The sequence below is a fragment of the Panicum virgatum genome, chromosome 1K, assembly GCF_016808335.1.
Source record: "Panicum virgatum strain AP13 chromosome 1K, P.virgatum_v5, whole genome shotgun sequence".
Lineage (NCBI taxonomy): Eukaryota > Viridiplantae > Streptophyta > Magnoliopsida > Poales > Poaceae > Panicum > Panicum virgatum.
The window spans coordinates 11,427,752-11,449,892 of NC_053136.1; the positions used below are offsets into that span (position 1 = coordinate 11,427,752).

Genomic DNA, 22,141 nt, shown 5'->3' on the forward strand with positions numbered 1-22,141 from the left:
GTTAAAAAGCGATTAGCGACCCTATTCAACCCCTCCCCCTCTAGGGTCGGACACCCTGGTGATCCTTACAAATGGTTATGTCGCCAATCTAGGAAGGAGATTATTTTGGGTGCTCCCCCTGACGGCGGGAGCACTTACAATTGTGACAGCTGCTATCAGTACACAATTTGCAATTAACCGTTGGCTCCGCCGTCAGGCGCAACACCAGTAGGAGAAGAGCTAGCTAGATCACCTACGACGAGGTTCGTTCGTCTGTTCCCTCTCATCAGTTTCTCGATGATCGATTGTGTCGTCAGTGCGCACGTCGAACGAAGTTCTAATGAAGAGAACTAGGGAGGGGGGCATATGCCCCCTTCTTATCTAGTCCCTAGTACATATCAGGTGTCATACCCGGTTTTTAAAAGAAAACCGAATGCATAAATATACGTCTGGTTGTTCAATCCGCATGGTCATTATCGCTTGCCCTTTTGGACCTTGATTCAACGATCACCACCAATTCTACAGTATCAAACAATTGGTGGGCGTCTATCTTTATTGGGGATGCGGTGAGCACTCAGACTTTGTAATGGTGATACCTTTTTCAATTCATTTTTGAGATCTTGAAGTCCTGACCTGATTGGTTTTCACAGGTCATAGGTGCGGCGACCTTTTGTGCCGCAGGACTCCTATTAATGGTCCAATATGACTTCCGCCAATCGGTATCATGTGAAACACAGCAGTGCGACAGAATTGACACTGCCGTAAAAGGGCGTTAATCTGCTTTGCTGGCGTCCTGCCCTCGTTGTACGTGAACTGGGTAAGGTGGTGCGCATCAGCTACAATCCACCACCACCAGAATACCATGTCGTTTCGGGCAAATGGGCTTCTCCTATGTTCGAACGTCATTTGTTTAATTATGGCTACCGCTGCCATAGGTGTCTCTGTCACCCACAATATAATCGAATTTGAAGTTTTTAGGTACGTACAAATGAAATTAGTTTAATCTGCACTTTCTTTAATTTCTTGAACAATGCAAAATAAATAACTAATTCATCGCGCATGCAGATTGTCGTATATTGCGTCGATGATGCAAGTCGCAGCATGTGTGCTACAAATAGTGTTCCAAACATTGAGCATTTCTTTTGGGTCAACGGCCCCACTACCGGCGGACTGGCCATTATTGTGTCTTTTCATACTAGCTGCGCAATGGGTACGTATATGGTCTCTAATTTTTTTTCCTTCTTATTTATTTTTTTACAGTCAGTAATGATATTTCTATTCATATATTTGTAGAGTAATATAATATATATATATATATATATACATTATTGTATGCATGCAGTTGCTTTCATTTTGGACGGTGGGCACAGCCTGTGGTAGTCTCGGAGGAATACACTACTTGACCATCAATGGTTACGTCGCCAATCTGGGAAGGAGATTATTTTGGGTGCTCCCCCTGATGGCAAGAGCACTTACAATTGTGACAGCTGCTATCAGTACACAATTTGCAATTAACCGTTGGCTCCGCCGTCAGGCGCAGCACCAGTCGGAGAAGAGCTAGCTAGATCACCTACGACGAGGTTCGTTCGTCTGTTCCCTCTCATCAGTTTCTCGATGATCGATTGTGTCGTCAGTGCGCACGTCGAACGAAGTTCTAATGAAGAGAACTAGGGAGGGGGGCATATGCCCCCTTCTTATCTAGTCCCTAGTACATATCAGGTGTCATACCCGGTTTTTAAAATAAAACCGAATGCATAAATATACGTCTGGTTGTTCAATCCGCATGGTCATTATCGCTTGCCCTTTTGGACCTTGATTCAATGATCACCACCAATTCTACAGTATCAAACAATTGGTGGGCGTCTATCTTTATTGGGGATGCGGTGAGCACTCAGACTTTGTAATGGTGATACCTTTTTCAATTCATTTTTGAGATCTTGAAGTCCTGACCTGATTGGTTTTCACAGGTCATAGGTGCGGCGACCTTTTGTGCCGCAGGACTCCTATTAATGGTCCAATATGACTTCCGCCAATCGGTATCATGTGAAACACAGCAGTGCGACAGAATTGACACTGCCGTAAAAGGGCGTTAATCTGCTTTGCTGGCGTCCTGCCCTCGTTGTACGTGAACTGGGTAAGGTGGTGCGCATCAGCTACAATCCACCACCACCAGAATACCATGTCGTTTCGGGCAAATGGGCTTCTCCTATGTTCGAACGTCATTTGTTTAATTATGGCTACCGCTGCCATAGGTGTCTCTGTCACCCACAATATAATCGAATTTGAAGTTTTTAGGTACGTACAAATGAAATTAGTTTAATCTGCACTTTCTTTAATTTCTTGAACAATGCAAAATAAATAACTAACTATCTGTCTATTATCGAATTATTTCATCGCGCATGCAGATTGTCGTATATTGCGTTGATGATGCAAGACGCAGCATGTGTGCTACAAATAGTATTCCAAACATTGAGCATTTCTTTTGGGTCAATGGCCCCACTACCGACGGATTGGCCGTTATTGTGTCTTTTCATACTAGCTGCGCAATGGGTACGTATAGGTCTCTAATTTTTTTCCTTCTTATTTTCTTTTTTGCTGTCAGTAATGATATTTATATCCATATATTTGTAGAGTAATATATAATATATATACATTATTGTATGCATGCAGTTGCTTTCGTTTTGGATGGTGGGGCACGACCTGTGGTAGTCTCGGAATAATACACTACTTGACCATCAATGGTTACGTCCCAAATCTGGGAAGGAGATTATTTTGGGTGCTCCCCCTGACGGCGGGAGCACTTACAACTGTGACAACGGCTATCAGTACACAATTTGCAATTAACTGTTGGCTCCGCCGTCGGGCGCAGCACCAATAGGAGAAGAGCTAGCTAGGGCGCAGCACCAATAGGAGAAGAGCTAGCTAGATCGCCTACGACGAGGTTCGTTCATCTATTCCCTCTCATCAGTTTCTCGATGATCGATTGTGTGGAACGTTTCAACACGCGTGTCGATCCTGAAAGACTCCCTGCAGTCCAAGACGATGCTCACTGATGTCTTCCACGGCAATAATGAACGAACTCTCGGTAGTGCTTGAAGCAGCGCCGGTGGTGCGGCTGAGATCGACATTATTGCTATCTAGCTTTTGCGTGGCCTCGAGTCTTTTGACTCTTTTCGGAAGAGATTCAAAGCTAAGGAACTATGTATATATCATCGAGTCTTGGACGGCTGAGATTGGATATGTATCATTACAAATATCCATCTTATGAGATATGCCAGTAACATTTGTCTATTCGGAACGATGAGATGTGCCATTTTGTATGTTTTTTTGTGCACTTGGTCCTACGTACAGACACTGGTATTTCTTAGTAGACAAAAATATCCCTGCCTTACTTCCACCCATAGCTTCTTCCTCAACTCATCCGAGCCACTGCAATCTCAACACACCTGCTCCTCCTAGCATTGGCCCGGCCAATCCTCCTCTCTAAGCCATCCTCAGGCTGCAACGGGCCTGATTGCTGCAAAAGAAGGCTCACTGTAGCCCGCAGTCTGCCAATTTACTGCAAAAGAAGCAGGCTACAATGGGCTGGCGCCTGGCGATGGCTGGCTGGCTAATCAGCAGCTCCAGCCCAGCCAGTTAAGGCCAACCGAACAGCCCAGAACTTGCTGAAGCAGTCACCGAATGACATGCACGCCCTCCTGATAGTTTGCAGGAGGAATGTCAAAGAACAGAAGAAATGTCCAACTTGGGAGGCAACAAATACCATATAGCATTTTACTGAACAGTCTTACAACCCCTGACAAGTGACAAAGAAGCAGGTCTCGTATTCCACATTACAAAGGCGTATACCCATTAGCCCCATATTTTATTCCAAATAAAATTAGGGGAAAACTGCATGCACCGGTTGAGTCCGTCAGGTAAGCAAGTCTTTACAGCACAATTGGCTTGAGTAGCGAAACACCAAAATCAGTGAGCCATTACAGCCATAGTTCTGCACCGAAATCTACTTGTCAAGCTTCCCGATGGTGTTTTGTCTTGCGTTCCGTAGAATGGTTTTATCGGCAGTGATGAAGAAGCCAGCGATACAGGCTGACAAATAAACCAGTAAACTTTCAGAATAGCCTTTTGTCCAATAAGCATGTTAATTTATAAATCTAGCTTGTATAAGGTAATGCAACAAAAACAAAGTTTCTATATGTTGCTTGATCAGTTTTAGTGGTGTTCCCAATAGCATTTATCAAAATATGGTAAAACTGTAAAAACGCTTCAGATAACCAATAGCCAATTATACCTTTAGACTAGTGAACTTGTTAATTTAAACTACAATAGCAGTATAGCACACTTTATGTTGTTCAAGTCCATTCTGAAAACAAGATCAACCTCATGGGGACAGCTGTGATCATCCAGACTCACAAGAACTTGGAAGGAATAAAACAAGAAAAGAAAAAAGAAATAAAGCTCCGGTTGCAGCAATTCAAAGTATGTACATTAAAAATTAGGCGAAAGTAAACAAAAATTAAAAGGTGTGATAAGTTGGCAATCTGTACTTCTTCAAATACTTCACTTGCGCAGCATATTTTAAGGGCATTAACATAAAGCCCTATAATAAACCAATAATCTCCAGACAGACAGAACCAACAATCCAACATATTTCATTTTGCTGATGTTATTGCACGACATTCTGCTTTGCATCTTAATTAAGACTCAAGACTGGTGATGTTACTTCTATGTCTTCTATGTTACTGTCAGATGAGACATTTAAAGCTACTCACTTGACAAAGAAAGTGGTATTTCATTTATCTTACTAGTCACAGAAACATGCCAGTAATTCATTACCACAAGTCCTGTTTGTACGTTTCCTCTTAACAACATCAGAATAAAAAGAAGGTGGTTCTACACTTCTACTTTTCTGCAGTAATATATGAGCATTGAAGAATCATCCATTAATGTAAGCTGGATGCCGGATGCTTTTCTTCTATTCTAGAATGTCAAACTTTATTCATGCATCACGCATGCAAACAACATTTAAAGTTGACGTAAGTCAATAGATTGAATTTCAATTATAAACAGAGAACTGGAAAGATATGTCGCTCAGAAGTTGAACAGGAAAAAAAGGGCTTGTGAATCATAGAGGATTGGATCCTTTTAAGAGTCAAATTCTGGGAATGTTTTTTTAAACAATGGGCCAAGTATGAGAACATCTGATATATGCACTAAACAGGAGAGGATAAGATATTGTTATAATGGAAACCCTAAATGGAGGAAAGCATCTAATGACTGAGTAGCATGAGAACTTGAAAGCCTGAACAAATAGGATAAAGATTCAAAATAAGTGTCTTTCAGCACATCCCAACAAATAGGCACCATCACACCATGTTGGATTTGGTTACCTAAGTATTTTCATGTAGTTACTTTATATTGTAAAACAGTGCGAGTACAAACAAATTGTTGGGATGTGCTAAGATATATGTAAGCTACCATATAAACAAATTCAATATCGTGTTGCAACTATTAGTCATTACAGCTACATGGCAATTTGTTTGTACTCGCACTGTTTTACAGCTACATTAAGCTCAATAACTAGTTTTCAGTAGAACAGTACCTGCAGATATGATGAGTGCTTGTGCAGTGTAGTTGAGATTAGCCTTAGCCCAAGGAAGGACACGGCAGCCGACCAACTGCAGCAGATACATGTAGATCAGAAGTATATGCAAGATAACAGTCCAAATCCTTTCATAGTTAAACATATGGGATCTATTGAAGGTAGCTAGTTAATCTTTTCAAGTCAGCTGAATTTCATTTTTCCTACTAAATTATAAGAAGAGATATAACAGGTCGATGGAATTATTCCTTAAAAAAGCAAAGCTAAAAAATGATGATATACCCTCTCTCAAGCATGGACATTAAATGTCTTGGGAGGAAGTGCACATAAACTACAGACTGCAAATTAAATAGTTAAGCAATTACACACCGTGGGAACCGCTACCACAGTACCAGCTATTGCAGCATTCTTCGCTCCCAGTAGTACAGCCTCTGTAACAGGAACACTCTAGAAATTAGCATTGCAGCAAAAGAATGCACAACCTGAAACTCGTTCATAATTCCGTAAGGCCAATAGAAGCTCCCACTCTGCCACTTTATTCATTCAGAAAACAACGTGCCACTGCCTAGGAACTTCACCAACAGGGTCTGCTAAGCATCAGAAAAGAATGCCTCCAGGGAAGAGAACACTAAATACATTACTAATTCACAAGGAACTGCAGATCAAGAGACGTCATGTGACTATGTGAGTGCAAATGTAGTAGTAACAATAATCGAAGCCATCTCTAGATACCCGCTGACTTAAGGCCGTCAAGACAAAGGGGAAGAGAACGGGGGAGAATGGGGATCGAAACCGAACCAAAAACCCATCTTTGGCTCCGCAACGATCCCTCAGAGCCCAAGAGCCTGGCCCCAACCACCCGCCCACCCTGGGACACCTAGATTTGCACGGCCCTCAGTGCGAGCGCCCTTGCGCAGGCGCAACAAATCCACCTATTTGTTTTAGCTGGACCTAAGAATTGAAGTCGAATTGGGATGGATCGAGAATCGGATGGCACGGGATCGGAAACGGGAACGGAGCTACCTTTGACGGCGGCGTCGGACTCCTCCTTGGGAGACCGGATCAAGAAGCTCCTGCCGGCCATGGCTTCTCCCTGTACTCTACGTCTCTACTTGTTCTAGACTTCTAGTCCTAGCTCCCTTCGCTGCTGGGAGCCGGGGCGCTGGGCGGAGAATGAGCAGAAATAAGAATGGCGAGCGAGCCAGCGAAGAACAAATTGTTTCTTCCTGGTTCCGGCTCGTGCTTGGCGTTGGTTGGGCACGGAATGGACTGACGAACTAGCACGACGGCATGTGAGGAATACAGCGCGCTAGCCGCCATGGCCCACCGTTGGCCGCTTAGCCAAGTTCTCGAGCCATTTTTTTAAAACCTCTTTTAAAAAAAAAAAAGAAACCCAAGTTATTGTAGGTAATTGCGTCTGTTCATATCGTAGTGGCAAAAAGACCTTTCCCCGGACTTGTGCGATTCCAGGGGATTTGCCATTAAGCGCAATTTAAAACGCTGCTAATAACATTCTAATACTAGGAAGATTTTCTAAGGTTTCGCTAAAATTGTAATATCTGAACTTGGACGAGCAAGATTTGAGACCTCAAGCTAATGAAGAGGGTGAAAAAAAAATAGGATTGTGAATATTCACTTTGTTTGCTGCAACCAGCCAACAATATTTTTCTCTTATACCAAATCAGCACCAACCACCAGCCAGCCAACAATACTTTTCTTTCACAACAAATCAGCACCAGCCATCAACCACAGCCAGCGAACAGAGTGAATTGTCTAACAAGGTTTATCCTTGTATATAAGACAATACATTGTAGCCATAGATAAATAGGCTAAAAAGGCAATGCTATACTCCTCTCCCAATTAATATCTCAAAAAGTATATTTAGTATTTAATTTTCCTTATGAACAACTGTTACTGGACTAGCATTATCTTCAAAACGGACATATTGATATAACCTTTTGCTTGTGAAATTACTACTGAGTCTCACAGAGTTTTTGACATTTTCATATCGAAATAAGTTTTTTTTTTGTATTGGCCAAGATGAATAATATTTTTACAATCACTAATCTATCATTTTCTGTTCTTACATAGTCAACCTTATAAACCCAATACAAACGGTGAATATCTCACTGGACTAGCATTATCTCACTAATCTATCATTTGTCCAAAAATTCCCATATACGGCAAACAATTCGTAGTAGTGGTATGGCCTACCAGTCAGCCGGCCCAGTCCCTCGCCGGCGAAGCTTCCCACTCCCATACGGCTTCGCCCACGGAGTCAAGCGCTGGCCCTCCTCCCCCCTCCGCCGCAAACACGCCAACTCTTCGCACGAATCCTTCTCTCCTCGATCCACTCCTCCTCCTCCGCCGCCGCCGCCTCCAACATTTCTGCTGGGAGGGATCCCGCCTCGTGTGCGCCGCGGGCAACTTTGCGGGGCGGAGTTTGGCAGGCCTAGTCTCCCGCCAGGAGGCGCAAATTCGGGTCAGCGTCGCGTGGTTCCGAAGGCCGACCGGTTGATTTGAATCCGGGGGGCACGGATTGGCTGCGTGAGACGTGAGAGGGCGGGCTCGATTTTGCGGGCGCGCCGGGGAGGGTACGGAGTAGCTTGCTGGGGTCAGGCGGCGCGCGGAGGCAGTAGGTGCTTGGCTGGGCTGCGTTGCGTTGATGGCGGGATCTGTCGGCGTGGGCAGGGCGGCGCCGCGGTCGTCACCGAAGCGGTACGCGGGCACCGACCCGCCGTTGTCTCTTGCCGGGCCGACGATGGCGGATCTCCAGAGGACGGCCGAGCTGGAGAAGGTTATCCTTCGTTGCTGCTTATGATTCTCGTCCAGTCGGCATGCGTGAACTGCATTGTGAATTTGTGATGATGTTCCCTTTTGCTTTTCCGAAAAACTTGGTTTCAGTTCTTGGTTGAAGCAGGACTTTACGAAGGAAAGGAGGAGTCTGCGAAGAGGGAAGAGGTGCTGTCCGAGATTGGTCAGGTGATTCTTTGCTTCCTGTTTTGCCCACTATTTGCTTGCTGCTTGTTTACCATAAAGGAACTGACAAGCTGAATCTCAGACATAATTGAAGCTGAGAGGTGAACTTACAGGGAATATGCAATATGCACTCTCTACTTGAGCTTTGTATGATGTGTACGGCCTTTTTTCGTTTTACCGCTTGCACAAATGTACTTGTATGGTTGTTGTTTGGAATTCCTTGTTGTTTCAACCTTTCTGGAAAGGAAAGAATTGCCTAATCGGTAACCAACGTGATTATGTCCGTTACTTGTAATTTCTTCAGCACTTGTATACTTTGGTATGGAGCATTTCACTTCAGCATGATTATGTCCACAACAACAACAACAAAATAGTCTTTTTTTCCCAAGCAAGTTGGGGTAGGCTAGGGATGAAACCCAAAAGAAATAAATGTCATGGTTCAGGCACATTGATAGCTAATCTCCAAGCGCTCCTATCCAAAGTTATCTCTTTAGAGATATTCCAATCCTTAAGGTCTCTTTTAACCGACTCATCCCAAGTCAGTTTAGGTCTACCTCTACCTCTCTTTACATTATCGACCCGCTCAAGAACCCCACTACGCACCGGCGCCTTAGGAGGCCTCCGTTGGACATGTCCAAACCATCTCAGCCGATGTTGGGTATGTTTCTCTTCAATTGGTGCCACTCCGACCCTATCCCGAATAGCTTCGTTACGGACTCTGTCCCTCCTTGTGTGCCCGCAAAACCACCGCAACATCTGCATATCTGCTACACTCAGTTGCTGGACATGTCGCCTTTTTGTAGGCCAACATTCAGCAACGTACAATATCGCCGGGCGAATTGCTGTCCTATATAACTTGTCTTTTAGCTTTTGTGGCACCCTTTTGTCACAAAGGATGCCAGAAGTTTGACGCCATTTCAACCAGCCAGCTGTTGAAATCACACATGCGTCTTCATGTACTCGGTCTTCATGACTAGTCGCACTGAAATCACACATCATGTACTCGGTCTTGGTCCTACTAAGTCTAAACTCTTTCGACTCTAACGTGCGTCTCTACAGCTCTAACTTCCTATTAACCCCTGCCCTACTCTCGTCAACTAGCACCACATCATAAGCAAAGAGCATACACCAAGAGATCTCACCTTGTATATCCCTTGTGACCTCATCCAGCACTAAAGTAAATAAATAAGGACTCAAAGCTGACCCCTGGTGTAGGTCTACGATAATAGGAAAGTCAGTGGTGTCCAATGTTCAAAAAAGCGCTAGGCGGTATCTAGGCGGTGACCCACCGCCTAGAGCCTAAGCGGGATTAAGCTGGTTTAGGCGTTTCAAGGCGATTTGCTAGGCGGTGCCATATGCACACGTATACCTTATCATATACATCATATACCTCTAAAAAAATAGAGGCCCACTAAGCCTTGAGTTGAAAAATAGGCCCATCAAAGCGGCCCAACAGCCCAACAACCACCTTATCTCCTCCCTCCTCTCCTCTGTTCCCCTTCCCGACGCCCCTGCTGGCTGCCTCTCCTCTCCTTCCCGAAGCCGCCGCCCCTGCCTCGCTTCCGCCCTTCCTCCTCCTCCGCGCCTGCCCCTGCCTCCGCCGCCGCCGCCGCCGCCGCCCGTCCCCTGCTTTCTCCTCCACCGCCGGTGCTCGTCCCTGCCTCCTCCTCCGCCGCCACCGCCGGCGGCGCTCTCTGCTCTGCCTCCTCCCTCGCCGGCGCCGCCTAGGGGTCCGCCTACCCCCATAGGCTAGGCGGGAACCCCTCGCCTAGAGCCTAGTCGCGCCTAGGCGCCCGCCTACTTCCGCCTTTTTGAACCGTGGTGGTGTCGCCATCACATGTCCGGATAAACGTCGTCGCATCCTTGTACATATTCTTAATGATGGTAATGTACTTAGTTGGGACTTTGTGCTTCTCCAAGGCCCACCACATGACATTTCTCGGTACTTTGTCATACGCCTTCTCGAGGTCAATAAAGATCATGTGCAAGTCATTCTTCTGCTCCCTATATCTCTCCATCAATTGTCGTATTAAGAAAATCGCCTCCATGGTTGACCTTCCAGGCATGAACCCAAACTGGTTTTGGGTCACACTTGTCACTCTTCTTAGGCGATGCTCGATAACCCTCTCCCAGAGCTTCATCGTATGGCTCATCAGCTTAATCCCACGGTAGTTAGTACAACTTTGAACATCGCCTTTGTTTTTGAAGATAGGTACTAATATATTTCTCCTCCATTCTTCCGGCATCTTGTTTGACCGAAAAATGAGGTTAAAAAGCTTAGTCAACCATACTATTGCTCTGTCACCTGGCATCTCCACACCTCAATAGGGATACCATCAGGATCCATCGCTTTACCTCCCTTCATCCTTTTCAAAGCCTCCGCGATCTCTACCTCCTGAATTCTCCTCACAAAGCGTCTGTTGGTATCGTCAAAAGAGTCATCTAACTCAAGGGTAGGGCCCTTACTGTCCCCATTAAACAACTTGTCGAAGCACTCTCTCCATCTATCTCTGATCTCCTCATCCTTCACTAGCAGTCGATCTGTCCCATCCTTGATGCATTTGATTTGTTTGATGCCCCTTGTCTTCCGCTCGCGGATCCTAGCCATCCTATAAATGTCCTTCTCCTCTTCTTTCGTGCCTAGCCACTGATACAGGTTATCATACACCTTACCCTTTACTACACTCACAGCTCGTTTTGCAACCCTCTTCGCTAATTTATAGCCCTCGATGTTGGCTGCACTCTTGTCAAGGTGGAAGCGTTTGAAACACTCCTTCTCCTTAATAGCCCTTTGCACCTCGTCATTCCACTACCAGGTATCTTTCCCCTCTTGTTTGCCTTCCCTACTCACGCCAAACACCTCTGAGGCCACCTTCCGAACACATGTTGTCATCTTTAGCCACATATCATCTGCATCTTCTCCTTCTTCCCAAGGCCCCTCACCTAGCATCCTCTCTTTAAACGCTTGTGCCGCTTCCCTTCTAAGCTTCCACCACTTTATTCTCGCAATCTTGGCACGTTTGTCCCGGTGGACACGTACCCGAAGGCGAAAGTCCGCCACCACAAGCTTGTGTTGAGGGACAACCCACTCTCCTAGTATCACCTTACAATCTAAGCAATCACGTCTATCCTCCCTCCTAGCAAGGATAAAGTCGATCTGGCTCGAGCATTGTCCACTACGAAACGTCACAAGATGGGATTCCCTCTTCTTGAAAACGGTATTCGCTATCAACAAGTCGTAGGCCAACGCGAAGTTCAACACATCCTCCCCCTCTTGATGTGTTGAACTTCGCGTTGGCCTACGACTTGTTGATAGCGAATACCGTTTTCAAGAACTTCGCGTTTTCAGCATGATTATGTCCATTGCTAGTATTTTCTTCAGCACTTATATACTTTGGTATGGACTATTTTATTTCACTAACTGCACATTAGAATGTCGACAAGCATAGTTTCTTTTCTACTTCTACTTTGTAGAAATACTATAACTTGTTTCGCTGCCATTTTTTTTCTTATTAATCTATCTTTGCATGAAGTGTTGAACAATACATTAACCTGTGCATATGCTTTCTATTGAATTTACAGATAGTCAAGGAATGGGTGAAGCACTTGACTCGTAAGAAAGGATATGCTGAGCAATTGGTTGAACGAGCAAATGCAGTCCTTTTCACTTTTGGGTCTTACAGATTGGGGGTATCTGCCTCTTTTAGTTCTTTTATCTGCAACAAATATTACTGCCATTCCATTATCGAAAAAGTAAAACTCCTTACATCTAAATAGTCTTATTAAATGGAATTCAAGTTCCAATGACTGAATGTTGCCTATATTGCTACCTTTTTACTTTCCATACATGTATTTTTGCTTCTCCCCTTCTCCTTTTATTCTATATTAGATACCATTTTGTTGCCTAAACCTTTTCTAATGGTCCTTCAACATTCAGACTTTGTTTTATGTTTTGCATAAGCAGAAGGGGTTGAAACTTAAGAACTAGTAGGTGCTTTCAAGTTCGATACTCCACTTTTCATTAAGTTGACATAATGGCATTAAACAATTACTGTGAATTGCTGTTCAGATAAAGAGTTGATCAGAAGGAATATAACCTGTTACTAGCAAGTAGCAACACTCGAAGGAACATCGAGAATGATAGGAAGAAGGCAAATAAAGGAATGTTACAGAGGATTGTAATTTTGTACTGGAACATATGGTGCTGATTTATGGTTGACCTCTTGCTAGTTGTTATCTTGATACTAGGAAACATGACAGATTGCACTTCTTGTTTTGTAGAATGTGGACAAGATCAGTACTGCCTATGGGGGTTGAATTTTTCTTTCTTCAATGAATAATATTTATATGTGTTAAGAGCAATGATACCCCCAGATTTGCTGAGAGTGGTTATCTATTGTGTGTACCTCTGATAAAGAGCCCCAATCACATAATTGTTACTGGGATACTGCAAAAGTTAGACACATTCCATTTCTGTTTGTTAGCAGTAAATTGCTGGAATAAGGGGTTCTAGAATGTAAAGGTTTATTGATAGCTATTGCGTAACCAGTTTGCTGCTGCATCATGCAAATTAACTTGGTAGAAATTTTATGTAAGGTGACAAAAACATCCTTCCCTAGGTTTTCTGTCCCCCTTTACTTGATTTTGAGAGGTGCTGATACAGTATGATCACCTGTATGAAACATTTTATAAGGTAGATTTTCTTATAACTTTGTTAGGTTCATGGACCTGGAGCTGATATTGATACCCTTTGTGTTGGACCTTCATATGTGAACCGAGAGGTGAATTCGCCTGTGCTATTTATCGTTTAGATTCCATAACGATTTACAATGCATGCTAACAATAATAATCTTCTGCAGGAGGATTTCTTTGTCACACTGCATGGGATATTAGCAGAAAAGGAAGAAGTGACTGAGTTGCAACCTGTACCTGAAGCTCATGTACCTGTTTTGAAATTTAAGTTTCGTGGGATATCAATTGACCTTCTCTATGCTAGCCTCTCTCTTTCAGTAATACCAGCAGTAAGTCAATTCGTTGAATGTTTCTGTGTATTAATGTGTCCTTGTTCTTTCAGACTTTCACACTTCTAAATAAATTCCTGCATATGAAGTATACCTTCTGCATGAAATAGTGTTTTAGCAGCTTAGGTTATCTTCTATAAACTAATGCTTTTCAAGAGTTGAAATTGTGATAGATTTTTGGCCTTTTTTTAAAAAAAAACTGTTTTCTTAAAATATATATTACCGAATTGTTCAGCATGTTTTGTTTGTTGATATGAAAATGCACCCTTGAATAGTATTCACAATGTTTTTCTCAACCTTGATGTAATTCATTTGGTTAACCGTTAACCTTTTAAGATGATGGGAAAGACAAAATATATACCTTTAACTGTATGTTTGGCCTTTCCAAAGTCTTCATAGCCGTGTTTGTAAATACTGGAGATTTTGATAAAAGTTAGCGGGGGTTCTCTCTGTCAAACACATACACGCGTGCTTGATGTTGTTAAATAGATGTATTCTTGTTGTGCTGCTGCAGGATTTTGATATTTCTCAAGGATCTGTGCTTTGTGATGTTGATGAAGCAACTGTTCGAAGTCTTAATGGGTGCAGAGTGGCAGATCAGATTCTTCGGCTTGTTCCAAATGCTGAGGTTATATGAACCATCCTCCCTCCCACTTTTATTCCTGTAGGATATGGTCCCGCTGTGTCAGTATTCCAAAGTTTATGCTTTGCAGAACTTCCGGACAACACTCAGATGCTTGAAGTACTGGGCAAAGAGAAGGGGTGTTTATTCTAATGTAAGCCTGAGTTTATCACCAATTATTTGCAAAGTTTCTTTTGCAGTTGGACCCAAACCACCACTATTTAAAAGGGAATCGTCCATGCAAACAAATTGTTTTGATGTTAAAGTATTTAAAATATTTTCCTTGTCAGATTACTGGTTTCCTTGGAGGTGTCAACTGGGCTCTGCTGGTTGCTCGTGTCTGCCAACTCTATCCTAATGCCGTGCCAAGTATGCTGGTTTCTAGATTCTTCAGAGTTTTTACCCAGTGGCAATGGCCAAATCCAGTAATGCTATGTGCGATTGAGAATGATGATCTTGGTTTTTCTATATGGGATCCACGCAAAAATCCTCGTGATAGAAACCATCTAATGCCCATCATCACTCCAGCCTATCCATGCATGAACTCTAGCTACAATGTTTCAACCAGCACACTGAGGGTTATAATGGAGCAATTTCAGTTTGGCAACAAAATTTGTCAGGTAAGCATTATGTTGTACCTAAAAATTTGCATGAGAGATAATGTTCATGGTATGGTCTTACTTCCTATATTTCATGCAGGAAATTGACCTTAATAAGGCCAATTGGAGTGCTTTATTTGAGCCTTTCCATTTCTTTGAGGCATATAGAAAGTTTCTAGTGGTTGACATAGTTGCGGATGATGATGATGATCTTCGGCTTTGGAAGGGATGGGTTGAGTCTCGTTTGAGACAACTTACTTTAAAGGTGCATTTTGAGTTTCTTATTTCTGAGTCCCATATTTTTAACTGCTTGGTTATTTAGATATTTACTGCAAAGAATAAGTTCCTTATGGTGTTTGTTCTTCAATGCAGATTGAGCGGGATACTAAAGGAATTCTGCAGTGCCATCCTTACCCATGTGAGTATTCAGATCCCGCAATAGAATGCGCACATTGTGCATTCTACATGGGCTTATCAAGGAAAGAGGGGTTGAAAAAACGTGGTCAACAATTTGACATCCGTGGGACAGTAGATGAATTTATGCGTGAAATTGGCATGTATTCATTGTGGAAGCCTGGGATGGATCTGGCTGTCACCCATGTCCGTAGGGAGCAGGTCCCATCTTATGTATTTCAGCAAGGATACAAGAAACCCTCTCCTAGGATGCATGCAAACCAACAGGAGCAGTCTGATGGAGATGGCACACTGAGTCCAGATCTGGTGGGTCAACTTAAGAGAAAGTATGATTCTGATGGAGATGGCCTTGCGGAACTTCGCAAATCTGTTAAAAGGGCTTCAGTAAGCCCACCTGGTGATGAAACCCCACCTCATCATGGAAATAGTGTCAGTCAGGTCCTATGTGACAGTCCAGTGAAATTAGTTTCCAGTGCACTTTGCAGCGGGGCTCTGACTTCTCCGTCACATGATGATGTAACTTTTGAACCAACTGCATTAACTAGTTCACCACATGGATCTGAGGATACCTCAGCATCAGGCACAAGCTGTGCAGCAGTGGAAGCGGTTGTTTTGGCTGATGAATCTAGTAAGCTTGTTAACCTGACATGTGATGTTGAAGTTGACACAGTTCAGACGATGGATGTGCACACAACTTCAGAATGCGTGGCTCAGAAGAATGGGACAAAGGTTGAGGGAATCAGAAGCTTGGCGAGCAGCAATTGTGCTGAGTTTCTAGAGAGGGAAGTTCTTTCTGAGAACATGCACTTGAGTGGAGATGAAGTGATTTGAATCGGCGTTTCAGAGGTTTTACTTTCTATATTTCATCCTATCTAATTAAATTCTCTCTTTTCTTTTTCATTTTTTAACTGTTCTGATCTGCAAAGTCGACGAAACATGTGATTCAAGTGGTTTTGAAAGGTGATGCAGGTCAGAAATTTTATAGAGCTCAAGAGGCCAGAAAGCGTAACCGAGGCATGTATAGGATACTAACTCTTCTGCCTTAAGCATAAAGAATGCTCTATTATGTTTATGCCGTGCCTTTTCTGTTCCTGTTTCTTGATGACAGGACTTCACTCATTTGCTGTCAACACTACAAGAAGGGACCAATGACTGCTGGCTGCTGGATGGAAGTTGAGTTTGACGCCTGTGGTCGGTAAGTTTGGTTGAAGATTGCTTTTGCTCGCTGAAGAAGCTGGTGTAAATCTTACAGCAGCTATAACTGGGAAAAGTGATGCAAGTTATGAGAATGATGAAAGATGAGACACCACATCTGAGAACCATGGACATGCGTGTGCATCACACTAAACAAGGAACCATTCAAGTAAAATGGGGTCTCACACTCGAACCGTACTCGGAGACGTTAATAGTCTATAGGTACTCCAGTTGTTTATGCACAAATCATGTGGTTATTTAGCCATGTACGCCAAGTACCTATAAAAAATTCAATGAAATGCATGAAGTTTTGGGCCTTTTGGCATACTCCGTCGCTAGCAAATATGTGGTGTTTCTTCTCTACTTGTTCATCATCTCCACTACAATGTCACCGTGTTGTATTCATGGGTTGGTCGGTTGGAATCAGCTTATAGATCAAGAGGATTGACGAAGATCTTTATGAGCAAGCACGAACCACTTGACGACGACGAAGCATGTGTCAGTATCTTTGTGCCGTGGTTTCCATATGCAGCGCGTCAATCTGCTCCTGATATTCCCTGAGGGAGATATTTGGTGCAATCACGGAACTGGTGAAATCACCGTGCAATCCGACTAAAAAGGTCTTCAAAAAATTCTGAAAAAAATCATGAATGTACATCTCAGTCTACCCCATCTACATATAAAATTTCATGGTCAAATTCATCTTACTCTAGCAGTTACAAAAAAGACAAATTTGGGCTGCATTTGAATGTTACTGATTGTCAGAAAATTTGTCTTTTTTGTAACTGCAAGTGTAAAATGAATTTGATCGTGGAAATTTATATGTAGATGGGGTAGACCGAGATGTACATTCATGATTTTTTTCAGAATTTTTTGAAGACCTTTTTAGTCGGATTTTTTCAGAATTTTTTGAAGACCTTCTTAGTCGGATTGCACGGTGATTTCACCAGTTCCGTGATTGCACCAGATATGTCTCCTTTGCTGAGACACCTTGCTTTGGTGCAATGTGGTAATAATGCATCGAATACTTGTTCTGTATTGCAAGCCGGCCGGTTTAAGATAAGTTATCTCCACTTCATCCATTCTAAAATGTAAGTGTTTTTTTTTAATTTTGACTTAAGCCAAACTTTTCTAATTATAATTGAGTTATAGAAAAGACAATAGCATTTGCAGACAAAATAAATGCACTGTCATGACATATGAATTTGATGTTGTAGATTCTTTTAATAATCTTGATCAAATTTGAAAATTTCAACTTGAGACATAGCTAAAAGACCTTACATACATGCTTACATTTGAAAAAAACGGAGGAAATATTACAGATTGATTTAATGGCCCAGATAAATATATTGGATTGGAGTTACATAGCGCAGTTAGTCCTTCCCAAAGGCCTGGTCCACGCAATCGCGCAATAGACCCCAATTCAATTCGGTCCGTGTGTCCGTCTGACTCATATATATATAGCGCCTTTTTTATTTTTATATTTAAAAAAATACAAAATTTCAAAAATATATGTCGAATAGGAAAATTTTCAAAAATGGGTGTTGTCGCCCATCCAGTTGGCGACAGGACCTAAATGTAAAAAAAATTATATTTAGGTCCTGGCGCCTAGGGTGCATTAAACAGTGAACTTGTAAAATCGATATAAAATCGTAGAAAAATCGAAAAAATACAAACTCAACTGTTCTGGATTCTATGAAATAATATCTACAACTTTTGTTACATAAAGTTTTTCGTTTGATCAATTTATCTAAATAAAAAAAATAGTTCTTGTACCTAGAAAAATCTAAAATAATTCATTTGGTCTAGTTGTGCTTATCTAAAATTTACCAAACTTTTTTTATAGCTCTTAGGAAATAAAATAATGGTACTGTAAAAGTTATGGCTTCTAATACTCAGTATAGCAGCATGGATAAATAACCCATTTAAACTAGACATATTGCAAGATCTAATTTAAAAACTTATTCTAGAAATGTTTTCTGGGCCTACCAATTTTGTACAAGCCTATGCTCACCATATGCAACACTCTGGACAAATATGACATGCATTCAAAGGATGGATCTTGAGATTTAAATAAAAGTGCATTAAACTAGTATTTAAAATAGAGAAAGATACATTGATCAAATGAAAAACTTTATATAACAAAAGTTGTAGATATTGTTTCATAGAATCCATAACAGTTGAGTTTGTATTTTTTGATTTTTCTACGATTTTATATCAATTTTATAAATTCACTGTTTAATGCGCCCTGGGTGCCAGGACCTAAATGTAATTTCTTTTACATTTAGGTCATGTCTCCCATTACAGGCACCCATTTTTGAAAACTTCCCTATTCAGCATATATTTTTAAAATTTTGTTTTTTAAAAAATATAAAAATGAAAAAAAGTGCCTAGACTAGAGGACCCAGAGACCAAGCCATATTTGTGTAGTGATGATGGGCCGGCCCAGTTTGCAAGCACACGAGCACCACGTCCACGATCCCACTCAATTCAGCAGCAAGATGAAACGAGGGCGCCATCGTCAAAACTCAAAAGCTGCATCCCACCGCCTAATCCGCCGTCCGCAGATGACCAACTCTTTCTTAAAAGGAAAAAAAATGATCACCCATCGTTTCATGGCTTTTCATGAAATTACATCCCTTGACGGTTGCATACGAGATAAGCTCCTGAGTTTTGCTATTTCCTTCCAATCTCCTATGTGTTCGGTATAATTTTTAGGTCGGAGAGGAAGGGGCTCGGACCATAGAAATATGGGAAATTTTGTTGGAGATGATCATGGCAAGCTGTAAGTTCTCTTTGAGAATGTACAAAACCCATTCCTTTCTACAATACTTTCAGCAGAGTCATCACTGTTCTCTAGTTCATCGTCCTCTTCGTCACCATCGGCACGCTATCCATTCTCTTTCTGAATTTCTTCCTGATAACAACAATCCAATCAGATTAGCTAACAACAAATCACATCCATGATCAACAAGCATTCAACAACTCTGCAGCCAACTGTTGCGTAATCATCATTTGAAGAGCTAGCTCTCCCCAATTTCTAAAATTTGTCCCGAAAAACAAGTCATGTTACCCTATTTAGAAAGTGTACGTGTATGCAAGAATCAATTAGTATCGATATGAATAATAAATAGGGGCAAATATGGTCATTTTACTTTATTAATTTTTTTTAGAATTCATAGGACGATTTGTTTTTTTTGGACGGAAGGAGTAGATTATTGAACTCTGGCCGCAAAACACAAACCTCAGTTAGAAGAATGGATAAGTTTCTTTGGTTGATCCTGGTTATTATTTGGATTTTATTTCTTTTTATTTCTTTTTTTGTTTCCTGAAGTTCGCGTTGTAAAGACTTTTTCCTTTGTTTTAATATATATTCAGTAGGAGTCTTGAACTCCTCCTGTTGCATCAAAAAAAAAACAACCATCAAGATCTGTATAAATGGACGCTCCGCAGTCAGTTTGGCGTACTATAACAGAACCTTTCAAGTAGACGATGCATGTAGAGGACAGATCTTGCTAACAGTCTCAGAGCACTAGTTATATGTCATCATGAAGACGGAAAATAATTGAACGCTGCCTTTTGCAGCGGCTTCTTATTGCCCTTGCGCTACCAAGTTCATACATTATATTGGTTTTTTACATCGTTCCAACTAAAGATAATTCATCTTTTTGGAGCATTGTGCTTGGCAATCTTGCAGCGTAGAACCGCAAGTATGGACATCTCCATGACAGCACCAGCACAGATTTGACGTGCATTTAGGATGTCTGGCTCGAAAGCATCCTTGTATATGAGAAGTCTTCACGCTACCCATTTCCTCCATGACTTGGCCTACATGAGGGTAAATCAAACACATAATGGGATAGATTAGTGAATCGACTATTATTAGCACGTAATGGACCTTACAATGGGAAAAGATGAGAAGGCAAATGATTCATCTTGAGTAGATAGTTGTCAAGAAGACAATAACCATTTACATCGAATGAAATGGACCGGAGAAATATTTGATTTATTTTTACTTACATTGACCATGATCAATTGCAAAGCATCCGAGGAGGAGGGGAAGCAGGACTAGTGCATTCATGTGCTTCTCCATGTAAGCGCAACGGCAAAAGGCAAGGCTTGTATGTGACCTCCGGAGAGTAGTTTGTATTCAGATGGAAATGCTAACTGCAATGCTTACTTGGTCTATGCATGGACCATATATAAGGAGAAAAAGAAAACAAGTGGTAGCAATTAATTAATTAATTAGCATGATATTGTGACAAATACAGAAAATTGTTCTGTGATCCGTAGCTATTAATATGTTGCAATTTTTAGGTCACATTTATTAGGTAATAATTCCTTGTATCTATTACATACTAAAAGTTGATGACTGACCTATTAGCTACTTCATGGAAGATAGAAACATATTAAATTAGTCAATCTATCTATCTATATATACTTCTTATATATATACTATAAAAGTTGAAACAATTGAAACTTTTTTCACTAAGATTATTAGACCCACCTTACCCCTCACGGAGGCTCCACTTGACAGCCCAAAGGATTCACGAAAGGGGGTGTAGACCCACAGAATTGATAGAAGGAAAATGTTTATACTAAGATCCTAATACTATTTACACTAGCAATTTCCTATACCCACCTCTTGTACCCACGTATTACTTTCCTTTGGTACACACTTTACTTTCCTTTGACATGCATTCACCCGTAATTCACATCATTATTTGTTTTGAAAGGACAATAATTGGAACATTGTTTTTGGAAGGAAAATAAATGACATCTCCACTAGTGATAGAAAATACTATATAACATAATAAGGGATAGAAAACATTGAGAGGACTAAGGAGTGCTGTATCTAGCTAGCTAGTACGAATTATATAATAAAGCAATAAACTAGAAAGCAAATTTAGGGATAGTTGATCATGTTCTAACAGAAATGTGTTCCAAACTTTATTTATTTATTTTCATAATTTGTTTTTTTTTTGAAAAACATCTTTCATGTTTTCCCATCATGTGTTCAATTTTTCCAAGGAAGTAGGAATCCCAGATTTAGTCACCCTGAACCATGTTTGACATGGGCCACTATTTATTTACATACTTTATTCATAATTCATATTTAATTCAAGCCACTAATTTTTCATTATGTTTTATTATAAGTTTTACTTATTTATTACTTGTATGTTATACAGAATATTTATTTTGTTCTTCTACTTTTATCTGGAATTAAAATATATAATGAAACTGTTTATTAATTTGGTTTGACAATATGCCTCTTTGCTTAATCTTGACCCTTTTATCAATCTATTAGTTTCAACCCTACATATCAACCCTTTTATTAATCTATTAGATTAGTATAAAGAGTACCATTAGAAATAGATAACAAAGGAACTGCATGCTGGTAGCCAAAATTGCTTGGCAGAGCTCCCACTGGATTCAACAGAAAATCATGCTCTGGTTCTTCTGTTACGGTGTGCTCTCTACTAATTAAAGAGAATATTTATATTTAAAAATATTAAATAAAGTCTTATAACAAAACTAATTGCAGAACCCGGAGCTAAACTGCGAGACGAACCTAATGAGGTATATTAATTCATAATTAGCGGATAGTTACTGTAGCATCACTGTGGCAAATCATGGATTAATTAGGCTCATTAGATTCATCTTGCGAATTAGCACTTATCTGTGCAAAAAAAATTTATAAACAGATTTTATTTAATACTCTAAAGTAGCA

General features: G+C 41.2%; 2 protein-coding genes across 7 annotated transcripts; one reads left to right on the forward strand and one right to left on the reverse strand.

Moving 5' to 3' along the window:
* Positions 1–3,716: 3,716 nt before the first annotated feature.
* LOC120694812 (early nodulin-93-like) lies at positions 3,717–6,902 on the reverse strand. The gene is made up of 4 exons (XM_039978105.1): positions 6,605–6,902; positions 5,951–6,012; positions 5,582–5,657; positions 3,717–4,068 (listed from the first exon to the last, which is right to left on the reverse strand). The coding sequence occupies exons 1-4, from the start codon at positions 6,663–6,665 to the stop codon at positions 3,983–3,985; spliced, it is 285 nt and encodes a 94-aa protein (XP_039834039.1). The 5' UTR covers positions 6,666–6,902; the 3' UTR covers positions 3,717–3,982.
* An 884-nt stretch (positions 6,903–7,786) lies between these two features.
* LOC120694820 (nuclear poly(A) polymerase 4-like) lies at positions 7,787–16,740 on the forward strand. 6 transcript variants are annotated; one of them, XR_005683665.1, is made up of 12 exons: positions 7,787–8,378; positions 8,486–8,563; positions 12,143–12,250; positions 13,279–13,341; positions 13,420–13,581; positions 14,096–14,209; positions 14,295–14,357; positions 14,494–14,823; positions 14,903–15,067; positions 15,175–16,062; positions 16,177–16,230; positions 16,325–16,740. XR_005683665.1 is itself a non-coding variant. In XM_039978130.1 (11 exons), exons 1-10 carry the CDS (start codon positions 8,247–8,249, stop codon positions 16,045–16,047), a joined length of 2,088 nt encoding a protein of 695 aa, XP_039834064.1. In that variant the 5' UTR covers positions 7,787–8,246; the 3' UTR covers positions 16,048–16,062; positions 16,177–16,728. The 6 variants fall into 6 exon arrangements, 3 of the variants coding, with proteins under 3 accessions (XP_039834064.1, XP_039834072.1, XP_039834052.1); XR_005683670.1 differs by having other exon boundaries at positions 16,186–16,230; XM_039978130.1 differs by having other exon boundaries at positions 16,177–16,728.
* The last annotated feature ends 5,401 nt before the right edge of the window (positions 16,741–22,141 follow it).